General features: G+C 46.0%; 1 protein-coding gene across 2 annotated transcripts in view; it reads left to right on the forward strand.

The window, feature by feature from the left end:
* Positions 1-460: 460 nt before the first annotated feature.
* PolD1 (DNA polymerase delta 1, catalytic subunit) overlaps positions 461-12,606 on the forward strand; it is a 79,099-nt gene continuing 66,953 nt past the window's right edge. Inside the window, exons 1-3 of one of the 2 annotated variants that reach the window (XM_077661463.1) lie at positions 461-760; positions 4,510-4,763; positions 8,861-9,150. In XM_077661463.1, the coding sequence (XP_077517589.1) occupies positions 4,553-4,763; positions 8,861-9,150 (501 nt within the window). In that variant the 5' untranslated portion in view covers positions 461-760; positions 4,510-4,552. The remainder of the gene's footprint in view (positions 761-4,509; positions 4,764-8,860; positions 9,151-12,606) is intronic. The other variant, XM_077661464.1, reaches the window with a different exon arrangement.

Raw genomic sequence — 12,606 nt, forward strand, 5'->3', positions numbered from 1 at the left:
AACCTCAAGAAACCCAAGAAACAGTAACAGCAGGTGGCTACACTGTTTGAAGTGATCTATGTCATGATGACAAACTGCACATGCATGCAAACCCGGCACTGTTGTTGTGCGGAAATTGTAGCCAAAACGTCGCGCACACGCGGACTGCAGTTACTCGTAAGTGCATCAACTCTACACTATATCTACACAACTATTGTCACAAAGTGGGTAGTGAGAGTGCGTAACAGCGCGTTGAGTCTGAGTTGAGTCATGAATTCATATTTAGCGCCAGGAAACCAGCCGGGGGGGGGGGGGGGGGGGAGGAAAATAGGCGAGTGGTTAGAACTTTGTTAAAAGCAAACGAAACAACATCCTGCTTTCGTAACAAAATTAATTTGCTAAAAGTACTTCTATGGCAACTAATGGCTACTAGAATGATGCGCTTCTGAAGCAGCTTTGTTTACAAGGCCGCCGTGAGCATGTCAGAGCATGCGTGAGCCGCTGCAAAAGTGAATTCTGTAAGCAACTCTGCGCAACTTCGCGCGCAAAATGAGCAAAATATTGCGCGCTATGTATGGCAAGGTAGATGTGTATGGCGTGTGTTGCGCCACTGTAAAGCGTTTTTAAACTAATAAAACGGTGATGTTTTCGCTGTACATGCCGAGGAGGTAAAGCGGAGTATCTAGAATCGTGCACGAAACTTGGCAACCGAACTTCACTGTGCAACGACGCGCCTGCCGGAGCTTTTGTGTAGTTTTCTCAACGCCGCTGCACTTCAAAGGTATACGATATTCACTTTTCCCAGGCACACGATGCACTTGTAGGCTGTCAAATCTGTACCCTTCAATGTCTGCTCGTAGATATCTTTGTATGTGATTTTTTTTCCTCTGTTACACGGAAACACACCAAAATCGCTTACACCTCAAACAGTCGCACAGCTGTAGCCCTGTGCATTTCGGCACAGGAAATCGAAACAGTACGTTCGATTAAAAACAAGTTTTAAACCATTGATACTCTCGTGTGCGAAGCACTGCGTTGCTTTGGTTGGTGACGCCGGTGCACTTGGCTGTATGAGAGCAGTTTAACATTTGTTGGCAAAACTCTGTTTACATCGCGTCCTAAAGGGCCAAAAAGCCTCTGCTAGTGCCTGAGTAGGTCAACTCAGAATTTTCTGGTTCATGCTGGATGCTTAGCGAAGTACAGCAGCTGAAATGCAGTAGCGTCCCTGCGTGAGTCATGTCATTAACACATGAAGCACAGTGCGATCTCGTTCGTGCGATACAGTACAATACTTAGATGTCGCACATAAGATGCTCACCTTCACAGGCCGTCGAAGACAATGCGCGCCGCGACTCCAAAACTGTCTGCATTGGCGCCGAGCCCTCTCTGATCGCTTTGGTACAGCTGCTGCCCTCATTACCTTAGTGTTTGCACGGTATGGTTTCGTAGGCAGTGGTGGGTGATTGACAGAGTTGAAGTTTTCATTATGTGGCACATCAGTTGGGATCGCAACTTTCGTTTTTGATTGAAAGGGAGCTTGTGACAGCTCTGGGCTGCATAAGGTATTTAATTTTTATGAAACCGTACTTCCCAATGGCATCTGCTGTTGATTGTATCTAAAGCTGAGCCATGAAAACAGCTTAGCATGGCTCCTGTATTGAAGCATTGGTTCTAGTGCACAGCTTTCGTTGATCATGTCTCCTACATGATGCTACGTTCAACTTATTGTTTTCCTTGCATTGTGCTAGACCTGTGAAAAGCCTGTTTCTTTATTGTTACGCAGAAATATTTAGTGTCTTGAAGCACTGTTGCTAAGGGCTCACATTGATGTATGGTGTGGTGCACAAGGGTGGCAATGCTGTTGTAGTTGCCATATTAATAGCTTTCTCCGTAGTGCAAGATGGCCAGGGCATTGAGGTGGAAGGCGACAATGGAGACAGTGAGAGGTATATTTGAAAGAAACACAGAAAGGTCTGCCTGAAGGATCAGCATCTGGCCTGCTACTCTGCACTGAGCAAGGATAAGAGAAGAAAAGGGCGTATGGTGGCTGAAGATGTGGACAATAAAGATATACAAACATATACAAGCACATCAGGGGTACACCTCAGAACTGTTGGTTGAGACCCACATTGCACAAGAAACAAATGAGTGCTTGCACTACTTGAAGATCTTTCCAAGTTTCCAGCCAAGCACCCAGTACAAGGTTCTCAGAGAGTAGTCTGCTGTTGAAATGCACCAAGGAAGTGTCTCTAGAACAGTACAATCGACTGACTGGTTCTTAGCATCAGACTTCATTTGCAACACTGACTGAAAACTTTTGTACCATTAAGAGGCCCCTGACTAGGTTTTAAATGTCCAAACATTTAATTAAACAAGCGAAGGGCATAGGTGAGGCCATTATAACCGTCTCCGCAAACTATTATAGCCATGCGCAGCCTGGAAGGTGAAGAAAATTCAAATCAGTGTCTATTTGAGCTCTTTTTTCATTAAGCCAACTTCCTCATCCTCTGTGCTGGCACCCAAGGCTTTGCTGTGACGGCACAGCAAACTTCCTTTTATTGGCTCATCATTCTGGTTCACAGGCAAATCACGGACGTCTCAGTGTCTGCTAGTTGCTCTCTCACTCTCATTGCACCATTCGTTCTGGCACAACAACAACAGCAAAAAAATGGTTTTCGTTCCTTGCTTTGATCTTTTATGTCTCTGCATGGCATGGGTATTACTCTACCCTTTGTTTGTTGTTTATATCATTAATATCTTCCTCTTTTACTGTCAGCACGGTCATACTGTCTTGTCAGAAAACTGCTCGCACATTTGCATGCTGCTGCCTTCCAATACTGGTAATCATGTTTCGCGTATACTGTAATGACGGGAAGCAAAACACATGAAAAGAATACTTGCAATGCAGAGCCACTATGTGGACATCTGACGTATGCCACGCCTCCCTCTAAAAACGCAGGAGAAAAGGAAATTCCACTTATGAAGGCATGTCACCCGGATGGACGGGTGCAAGAAACTGACTCGAAGAGAGCATGGAAGAAGAGAGAAGCCTGACAGAATTGCGTGATTGCAATAGCTGTAACTCTGCTGCTAGTGAGCGCTTTCAAAAAACTACGGGGACGCTTGATTCTTGTTAAGAGCCGAATGTGATAGCATTAGATTTCACATTTTCCGCAGCTTCTGTTGCAACTTCTGTGTGTGTTTGTGCCAGTTTCTTTGCAACTGTCGGCCCACATCTACAGCCATATTCAGACTGCTAGCTGCAGTAGCAGGCAGGTATCGGCTATGCTGTGACAGTGCCGACATTTGCATCCTAGTATAGAAGGAGGCTGCTCACAATGCGATGGGAAGGTTGTGATGACGTCTTAAGGCCACATGACTTTTCTCGACCAATCAGGGTGGCTCATCAGAACAGCTTGTGATGGTCTCAAGATCACATGACCTCTCTCAACCAATCGTTAATTTAATTGCCACATTCTACAATGGGCAAGCTGCTCACAATCCGTTGGCCAGGTTGCCAAGGTGTGCAGGTTGTGATGACATCACAAGGTCACGTGGCCTCCCTCAACCAGTCATCGAATTTCATGGCATCAGGTCGCAGTGTTCGCTTCCAACGTGAACTCTGATGCTATTGCAGTGGACAATCTTCCAGCTGTGCATTGCAGAAATGATGTCTGACAGTCGCCGAAGTATAGCAAATTTTCAACATAAGGGCAGACAGGGGGCCCTTAAAGATACACCAAGGACAAGTCAACGTTGGCCTCTATCAATGGAATACCAGATACTAATGATAAAGACACTACTTTTACTGAGCTTGAACCTTTTAAAAATGAAGAAAAAAGTGAAAAAGGTGAAAAAATGAAATGTGAGCATTGTCATCAGCGGCCATTTTTATGAGCAAACTAGGCTGCTGTCAAGTTTGCATGATATATCTACAGATCTCTGAGGCCAGGCTATGCTGCCATTGACTTGTGGCTGGTGATCGCAGAGTCCTTTTCGGTCTTCACATCATGAGTGTGAATCGAGTGGCAGGAAAAACCGTGTCCCACTTTTTTAAATTCAAGTTTCTTTCAAAAATTGCATCACTTGCTGCCGTACAAACACCAGCATAACCTCAAAGAGCTGAGCAACTGGTTTTTAACAAAGAACATTGGATCGAGTTCTCAATGTTCCTTCAAATGTAAAATACACAGATTTTCATGCCTGAACATGTACATTTATACCTAGATACGTAAGTACACCATAATTCAATGTGGTGATGGCATTGTAAAAACTGAACAGTAACAATGCTTCTGACACAACATTGTTGTGCAATGAAGAACACCTAATGCGTGTTTCTCTATGTAACATATAGACTGGATGTATGGTTAAGCCACACATGGTCATGTCTCATACTGAATAGGCAGTGTACTTCTTGTGCAAGGATCGAACCTTGTATCTGCAGCCACTGTCCAGCATAGTTGTACTCATTATTTTGAGTTTTGCCATTGGTTCAAAGTGGTAAGTGCCTCATTCCATTCTCATTTGCAGGGCAGGGTCATCTAATTGATAGGCTACTCTTCACTGGTCAGCTATGGACTACAAACGCAGGCAGTCTGGTGGGCGGCCAAGCTCATCACAGCAAGGTGGTGCTAAGAAGTCACAGCAGGATAGTGCTAAGAAGCCACGCTGGCAGAATGACGATGATGATGAGCCAATGGACTTTGAAGCAGAGCTGGCCCTCATGGAGCAGCAGCTCAGCGAGGAGCAGACGATGGAGGATGCCGAGTCCCAGGAGTCAGTTGGTGAGTACGGTGCTTCCCTGGTTCCGAGTCATCTTCACCATGCGCCTACCTCCTGGCCTCCCAATAACAAACCAGTCTGCAGTTTTCTGATTCTATGACTGCCTGTCACTGCTGACTTACTAACACCCTTATTTCTCTTATGACCACCCTCCTCGATCTTGATCTTTACCTCTCCTCTCTGCATCATCTTTCTAAAGGAGTGGTTTGGATGTCTGGTCGTGCAAGGATCCTCAGCAGTGACTGCGCATGCGCTATGCCCCAAGAATGCACTGACCGGACCCTGGGGATACTAGCAGCGAGTCCGTGCAAGTCACTCCGACTTACTGCTTCGTCCTTCAATTTCACCGGAGTGGGTGCACCTATTTCCTCCTTTCCCGTGTTTCCCTCTCCCGTAAAAAGGCATTTCTGGGGCACCAACTTACAGCCTAATGTTTTGTGAACGTGTTGAGCCTCCCTCTTTCTCACCATACCAGCCGTGCCCCTCTAAGAGTCTCCGCTGTAGGTCTTCCCTCTCCCTGTTATTGAGATCTGAACATTAGATAAAAACTACCCTCACCTATATCTCTGGTCCCTCCTAGGCAGACAGGCTGGCACGCACATCAGCCGCTGACCAAGCTTGGTCAATGGCTAGGGCTAAGGCGACAGCCACCATTCGTGAGACCTGGATTGAGGGCTCGACATGACACGCTGGATATTTCCTTCGCTTCTATTTTTCTAATGAAATTTTTTTCCTGTCTCTCTATTGAAGGAATGAGCTTAACGTGACACCTTTTCTGGGCTGCTCTAGGTGAATTTGATCACGTTTTTTGTCATCTGCTTCTTCTAAATTGCACCTCTCATCTTGCTGTTTTTTTTTTTTTTGCGCATCATTGTTTATGTGTGTTCTGCTTGGCAGAACTGTGTATGAAATCACTTGCAGCAAACAAATACACCTGCTCCTCTGGACTGCTTTCAATTTGTGCTTAAAACGACGGGAAACAATGTTTTAGAGCAAAACGAGTTAGATACCGGCCAGTGGCATTAACATCGGCGGCAGGCAAGCTCATGGAGCATATGGCGTTGCAGCGACTGAACGAGCGGGCTGTGGAGGCTGATTTCTTTGACGAGCGGCAGACGGGTTTCCATGGGATGCGGTGCACGGCTGATTCAATATCGGACGTTGTCACAGCGCTGCAGCATGCCAGGGTGGCAGGCCAAGTTGCGCTGCTGCTGCTACTGGACGTCTCGGGCACTTTTGACAACGTTCACCGCGCACCAGTGTTCTGCTTAGTAGAAGTGTGTATGAAATCACTTGCAGAAAACAAAAACACCTGCTCCTCTGGACAGCTTTGGCAACCTCAAATGGTTCCTTCCAGCTCATTTTAATGGTTGAAATAGGCGGCGAAAATGCATTTTGGACAATGCTATTGAGCTGACTCGCAAAAAAAAAAAATTAGCCTAGGGCAGTCTTTCACTTTCTTTATAAATAAACTTTCCCCTTTTGCATTGGTACCATTTTCGCTGTTAGGAGGTGGAGAACTCAAGGTAGTAGGTTTGAAATCAAGAATGTTTATTGCTATAACTGGAGTTCCAAAAGGTTAATATCTTTCATTGGTTTTCAGTAGTTTTTGGTGTGGCCACTTATTATTGTTTTGGATGAAAACCAGCTACCGCTTTGGCATGCCCCAGAGATGTTTTATATGTTCAGCATTTTTAGGCGTGGCTATATAGGTGCAGTGGTCTTTACATTCAACCAATAGCTCTTTGCAGTTTTGCGCAGCTCTTTTGGTGTTTCATTAAAAGGTGCCTACCAGTGTTCACTATCATCATGACCATACTGCACGCTAAAAGAAAGAGGTGCATTCATTACAGGAGGGGAAAAAAATTGTTCATCTTCGGTGCTAAAGTAGGGGGTTGCATTCATTATGTAGGCTTATTCATTACGCAAGCAAATACGATGCTGCTCTGGAGCATTAAGCAGTTGTTGTTTGCCTCATCAAATGGCACATACCCACATGGGAGGTTGGCCATAGCGAGGTGGTGACTACCTGTATTGCAAATTGCATGCGACAAACATGGGATGATCTCAGAAATTTGGGCAACTCAGTTTCTGTGACAGAAGTGGTTGAGGGTGGTAATGTGGCCTAATAAGCTTAAATTTATGTGAGGTAGTCAGAAAAAGAAAAGAAACATATAGGAATAACAAAAAGGAAATACCAAAATAATGGGTAAAAGGGGCTTTACGAAAGCTTATGATGGTAGGTGTTCCTATCCAGTCCGTTTCTTCCTTCGTTCCAACCCTTTTTTCTCTGTAATTTCGTTCTCACAAGGGCACAGTACCCCGACTTGGGTTTCACTTCCCAGCTCATCTCACAGCATTTTAAATGGTAATTTGACTCCAAAGCACCTTAGAAACAACTAAAATGTAACACACACCCATAAAAGTGCGTAAATAATATCTATGCTGTTAATTCTGGGTGTAAAAAAAGTGTAAAAAATTTATTTTCATTAAAACTTTTCTTTTTTTTGCTGAGTTGGTGCATATCGATCTTGTAAAAAGTTTTAGCGGAAGCACGCGGACCACGAGAAAGACAACATACACACACAAGTGCTTGTGTGTCATCTTTCTCGTGGTATTCGTCTGTTTGCACTGAAACTTTTTACAAAATTTATTTTTACCGAGGATATTTGAACTGCCATTTGGGGCTTTCAAAATGTGTAGCACTTTGCATAGAACAGGTGCTTTAATTGTGTTGTTACTCGGTCTCATAAAATTTCTTTTCTTGCATTATGCTGCTTAACTGGAGGTTGGTAGACCATGCCTTTGTAAGAATGGAATCATGCACACTCGGCGGTCATCCTAACCCGGTCTTCTTTCATGCCAACTCTTCTTCCTCTATGAGAGACTTCCCTGCCGACATGGTTTTGAACAGTGCTCATGCACACATTCAGAGGCCCTTTATTATGTGTACCAATTCATTAGTGATGGCTGTATGATTGTCATGGTCAGCGAGCTTACTGTGAGCGCTCCATCGCACACTGCCGTGCACAGCATTGACTTCTGTCTAGTAGTGTTACTCTGAGGCACTAGGTTGTTGTTGTTGTCGTTGTCATCGTCGTCGTCCTCTGTTGGACTGGCACGTACCCACAGTAGGGGATTGGCCAGGATGCCTTGTACAGTCAAACGGTTGTGAAGCATTAACTCATATAAGGTAGCTGAGGTTGAATTTTGAGCTAAAAAAAAAGAAATTGTGAATTATTACTAACAAAGGAGTCTCCTTGACACAATCCAGGTGATCCTCCCTAACAATTCTTCTTCTTCCTCTTCATTCCATTCCATTTTATGTAAAATTATATTCCAACTACTACTTCTTCGTCATCTTCGTGTTTTGAGCCCGCCTGGATAACATTGTATTCAGTCGAGCCTGCACCAGTCGTCAGGTAATTTCAAGAGTAGGCCCCATAAACACTTTTAGTTTAAAACAAATGCCACCTCTCTTACCTTGTTATAAATAGAAGAAATAGTAGAGAAAAATGAGCTCAAAGATCCCAGAGCCATTTAGAGTGGTGGTGTTCCGCTTGACCTGTGAGAATGATTCTTTCATTTTATTTAATTTCTTTATTTGCACAGAAATATTCTTTATTTGTCCCATTTATCTCGCTCTCAGCGCCGAACTGTTCATGACGTTGCTGAATGTTGCCTTCTTCATTGCTTGTGTTCTCGCTTTTTAAGTCTGGAAAGGATTTATGACTTCTGGTGTATTGTTAGCGTTATTACTATGGTGTGTGCTTCAGCGGTCAGACATGCACCTACAAATTTGCACTTGCAGTCTATATCTGAATTGATTCAAGGCTATAATACTGAAAGGATCATGCTAGCTCTCTCAAAAAATAAAAAAAGCGAGGAAACTAATATCATGAAAGTTTTGCCAACTAGCCCAAAGCTTCACTTTGCATGTTCATTTTATGCTGTCAAGAATTCTGTCTTCCGTGCCCACTTTCTATTGTAGGATTAAGCCAAGCAGATGCATCGAGCGACGTCTTCAGAAAAAGCATCACTGTTTGGCTGCCCCGCATCTATCGCAGCAATGATTTCTGAATTACATGTTCACACGTAGCGGGTCCCGATGATGTCTGCACGAGCGTACGGTGGGGGCGGCCTCAGCTGTCAGCGCCATGGGACGCCACGTCACAGAGCCTGGAGTTCCAGCAGTTGGACCTGGACCACTACTTGGGCGAACCGCTGGAGGGCATGCCCGGCATGAGCCGGGGACCCGTGCCCATCGTGCGCATGTTTGGTGTCACCGACAGCGGCCACAGCGTGCTCTGCCATGTGCATGGCTTCCTGCCCTACTTCTACATTGAGGCGCCACCCAATTTCCGCAAGGAGCACTGCTGGCCTTTCAGGGTGAGCTCTAAAGATCGATCACTCAACCAATTGGTCAATCAGTTAGAAAGCTTTTTTTATCGCACTATAGCATGCAACCCTCTCTGGAGCAATTGCCCAGTGCCCTTAGGCATCATCCAGCAAAATCCCGATTGCCTGGCGGGCAATGACGTTACCAGACCAGGTGCATCTGTGTGAAGCCTCCACCTGCCAGCTGTGGAAGGTGGCGTTCAGAAAGAACTCGGGAAGAGTAACCTGGTTCTGATAAGCCCTACCGGTGCTGATTTAAGAATGATGTCGCTTGCCAGCCCGACATAACATGAGAAAAAGTGCAGAAAAACCGTGTAGTCCCAAGTGGGATTCGAACCCATGGCGGTGAGAACAGATCAGCTTCGCCTGCTGCTGCTTTAAAGGGGTCGTGAAGTGTTTTCCGAAAATTTTGGACGACGTGTATATTTGGAATTCTGACCCTTCATTCTATAGCGTACAGTGATTCGTTTCATCGTCCGGGTTGATCGAATAGCGAAAAAAAGTTAATTTCGATTTCCCGGCACGCGTCCTCCTCAACTCTACAGGAAACGTCATCATAAGTAGCCAATCCGAGGCTTCTGTCGCCGACACAACATGGCGGCTTAGCGAGGCCTGCTGGCCCATAGTTGACCGAGGTCAGAGCACTATATGTACTCAAATGTGGCGTCAAAATGACGTCACGCTGCATCACGTATTGAGCGCATGTAAACGGAGAGTCGTCGAGTTTGGCCGGCCTTGCTCAACTCGATGCCCTGACAGAACCACCCGCTATCGAGTTCATGTAAACGAAAGACCCCACGGAGAACGGAGAAGCGTAACCGAAACCGAAACTGATCCCAGGTCAATGACTGATCTAGGATCACGTGCTGTTCTTTGCCGAGTAAAGTTCCGTGTGCAAATAATTGTCACTCTTTTTTTTCGCTTTCTGACTTTCATACTAATCTATTATTTTGGGGTAAACGAAACTGAAAGATATATCAGTTTCTAAAGGGGTCGTGAAGTGTTTTCCGAAAATTTTGGACGACGTGTATATTTGGAATTCTGACCCTTCATTCTATAGCGTACAGTGATTCGTTTCATCGTCCGGGTTGATCGAATAGCGAAAAAAAGTTAATTTCGATTTCCCGGCACGCGTCCTCCTCAACTCTACAGGAAACGTCATCATAAGTAGCCAATCCCAGGCTTCTGTCGCCGACACAACATGGCGGCTTAGCGAGAGGTCAGAGCACTATATGTACTCAAATGTGGCGTCAAAATGACGTCACGCTGCATCACGTATTGAGCGCATGTAAACGGAGAGTCGTCGAGTTTGGCCGGCCTTGCTCAACTCGATGCCCTGACAGAACCACCCGCTATCGAGTTCATGTAAACGAAAGACCCCACGGAGAACGGAGAAGCGTAACCGAAACCGAAACTGATCCCAGGTCAATGACTGATCTAGGATCACGTGCTGTTCTTTGCCGATTAAAGTTCCGTGTGCAAATAATTGTCACACTTTTTTTCGCTTTCTAACTTTCATACTAATCTATTATTTTGGGGTAAACGAAACTGAAAGATATATCAGTTTCTAAGCGTCTTAATGTGACGTAGTTGGGTAGTACTTCTGTCAGCCGCCGGGGCCGCATGGTCGTTTCACGAGCGCAAAAAGGCAACGATTTCCAACGGGCTTTATTAAATGCAGACTCAATATTGCGCTGAAATATTTCGGAATCGGCATGTACAATATTTATTGAATCAATGTAAATTACAACCGGGCGGCTTCATTTTCTTTTCACAACCCCTTTAAGCCACTTGGCCGTCAGCACAGTCATTCTCCCCGCATGTTAAACTGCAAGCTCCTCATGCTGTCCTTTGTATATTGTCATTTTCATCAACTTCCATCCATGCCTCTTGTGCTGCGCTTGGAGTATCGTAGTCCTCATCAACTTTCATTTGCTTCTAAATGCAGTGTGCCAAAAAGGCATAGTGAAGCGCTACCTGACGTGCATGGAGCAGAACAGAATAGCAGAAGATTTGAACTCCCATAGCAGGGTCGCACCAAACAAGGAATGCCCGAGCCACAAAGTGCATGCTATCACATTCTGACACACGTTTACATTGGTCGCCCCCTAATTTCTGTTCACGTTGTATTGTTCGATAAAGTAGTGTGTGCAGGCAAGGATTAAAGGGCCACAGAAAGGGGTGTTTGAGCTTGGCTTTAATATGCTTGCACTATGTAGAGTACAGGCCACCGAGTGTCCATGCTGCGTACGAGACCTCAAAAGCGAGTGGGAAATTTACAATACATTTTTTAAAATTTCCGCTTTCGCATCTCACGGCGACGCGCGGTGCCGGGCTTTCGCGCGAAAGCCTGGCACACGACGTCACGTCGTGCAAATGATGTCAGCAGACGGGGGTTATCATTGGTTCACTGTGCCAAATTCTCTCAGGTGTCACGCGCTACCGCGGTTGCGGCCACTCAGCGCGCACCGCAGCCGGCGGAGGTAGGGGAGGGGCTGAGTGAGTGGGGCCAGCGGAGGAGCTTCGCCGTTTTGGCGTACGAGAGGAGAGGAAAAGGCACGAAAACGCTGAAGTTCAAATTTTGTCTGCATATAACTCAGCTTCCACGAAACGCATTAAAATACCGTACTTACACGATTGTAAGTCGACCTATTTCTTTTATTTGAAAATCCAAAGAGAGGGAGAGGGGGGGGGGGGGGACTTACAATGGAATCGAGAACATCGCACTGTAAGTAAAGGCGAGACAAACGAAATATCAGGCATGCTACAACGTGGTTTTATTTTTGCTGCGTGGTTCCGTCGCATCGCTCTTGGTGCTGGCCTTGAGCAGCTGCTATGTCAACGCGCAAAACTGGCACCCCACACTCCCCACACGTGGCTGCTGACTGCGGTTGCCTATAAGCGGCGGCGGCCCGATAACGCAATCACGTTCTAAGGGAAGCTCAAGTGTCCAACAAGTTTTCTTTTACTTTCAAATGCGCGCTCGGCGCTCAAGGGACCGTAGCAATCGAGGCGGCATCCTTACTCGGAACGGCAGCGGTGCCGGGGAGTGTCGGTAGCCGACGGAAGAGCCAATGCCATTCACGGGTAGTTTCTCTCTGGCTCTGACACATTCGACCATTGCCGGCCGCGTTTCACAAGTCTTTAATGTAGTGCTTCGTCAGCCGTCATTTGTGCTCCGGGTCCTGTAAGCGACTGGCGCACGTTCACGGCTACATTCAAGATGGCTGCCATTTTTTACGTCGAAGAAACGAACAGCCGCAAGTTCGACGTTCGCAACGGGTGAGACAGGTGTGGCAGCTGCAGCGAGGAAAATTTTCAGCTGTTCCACGCGATGTCGTGATGTGGCTGTTTGCCAAGTGCGGGATTTCGCTGGACGACGACGTTAGAACGACATGCTGTGGGACCGCAGCAGCGATCACAACGGCAGCGTTAGTGAGGACGATG

The sequence above is a fragment of the Amblyomma americanum genome, chromosome 4 (genome assembly GCF_052857255.1).
Source record: "Amblyomma americanum isolate KBUSLIRL-KWMA chromosome 4, ASM5285725v1, whole genome shotgun sequence".
NCBI lineage: Eukaryota > Metazoa > Arthropoda > Arachnida > Ixodida > Ixodidae > Amblyomma > Amblyomma americanum.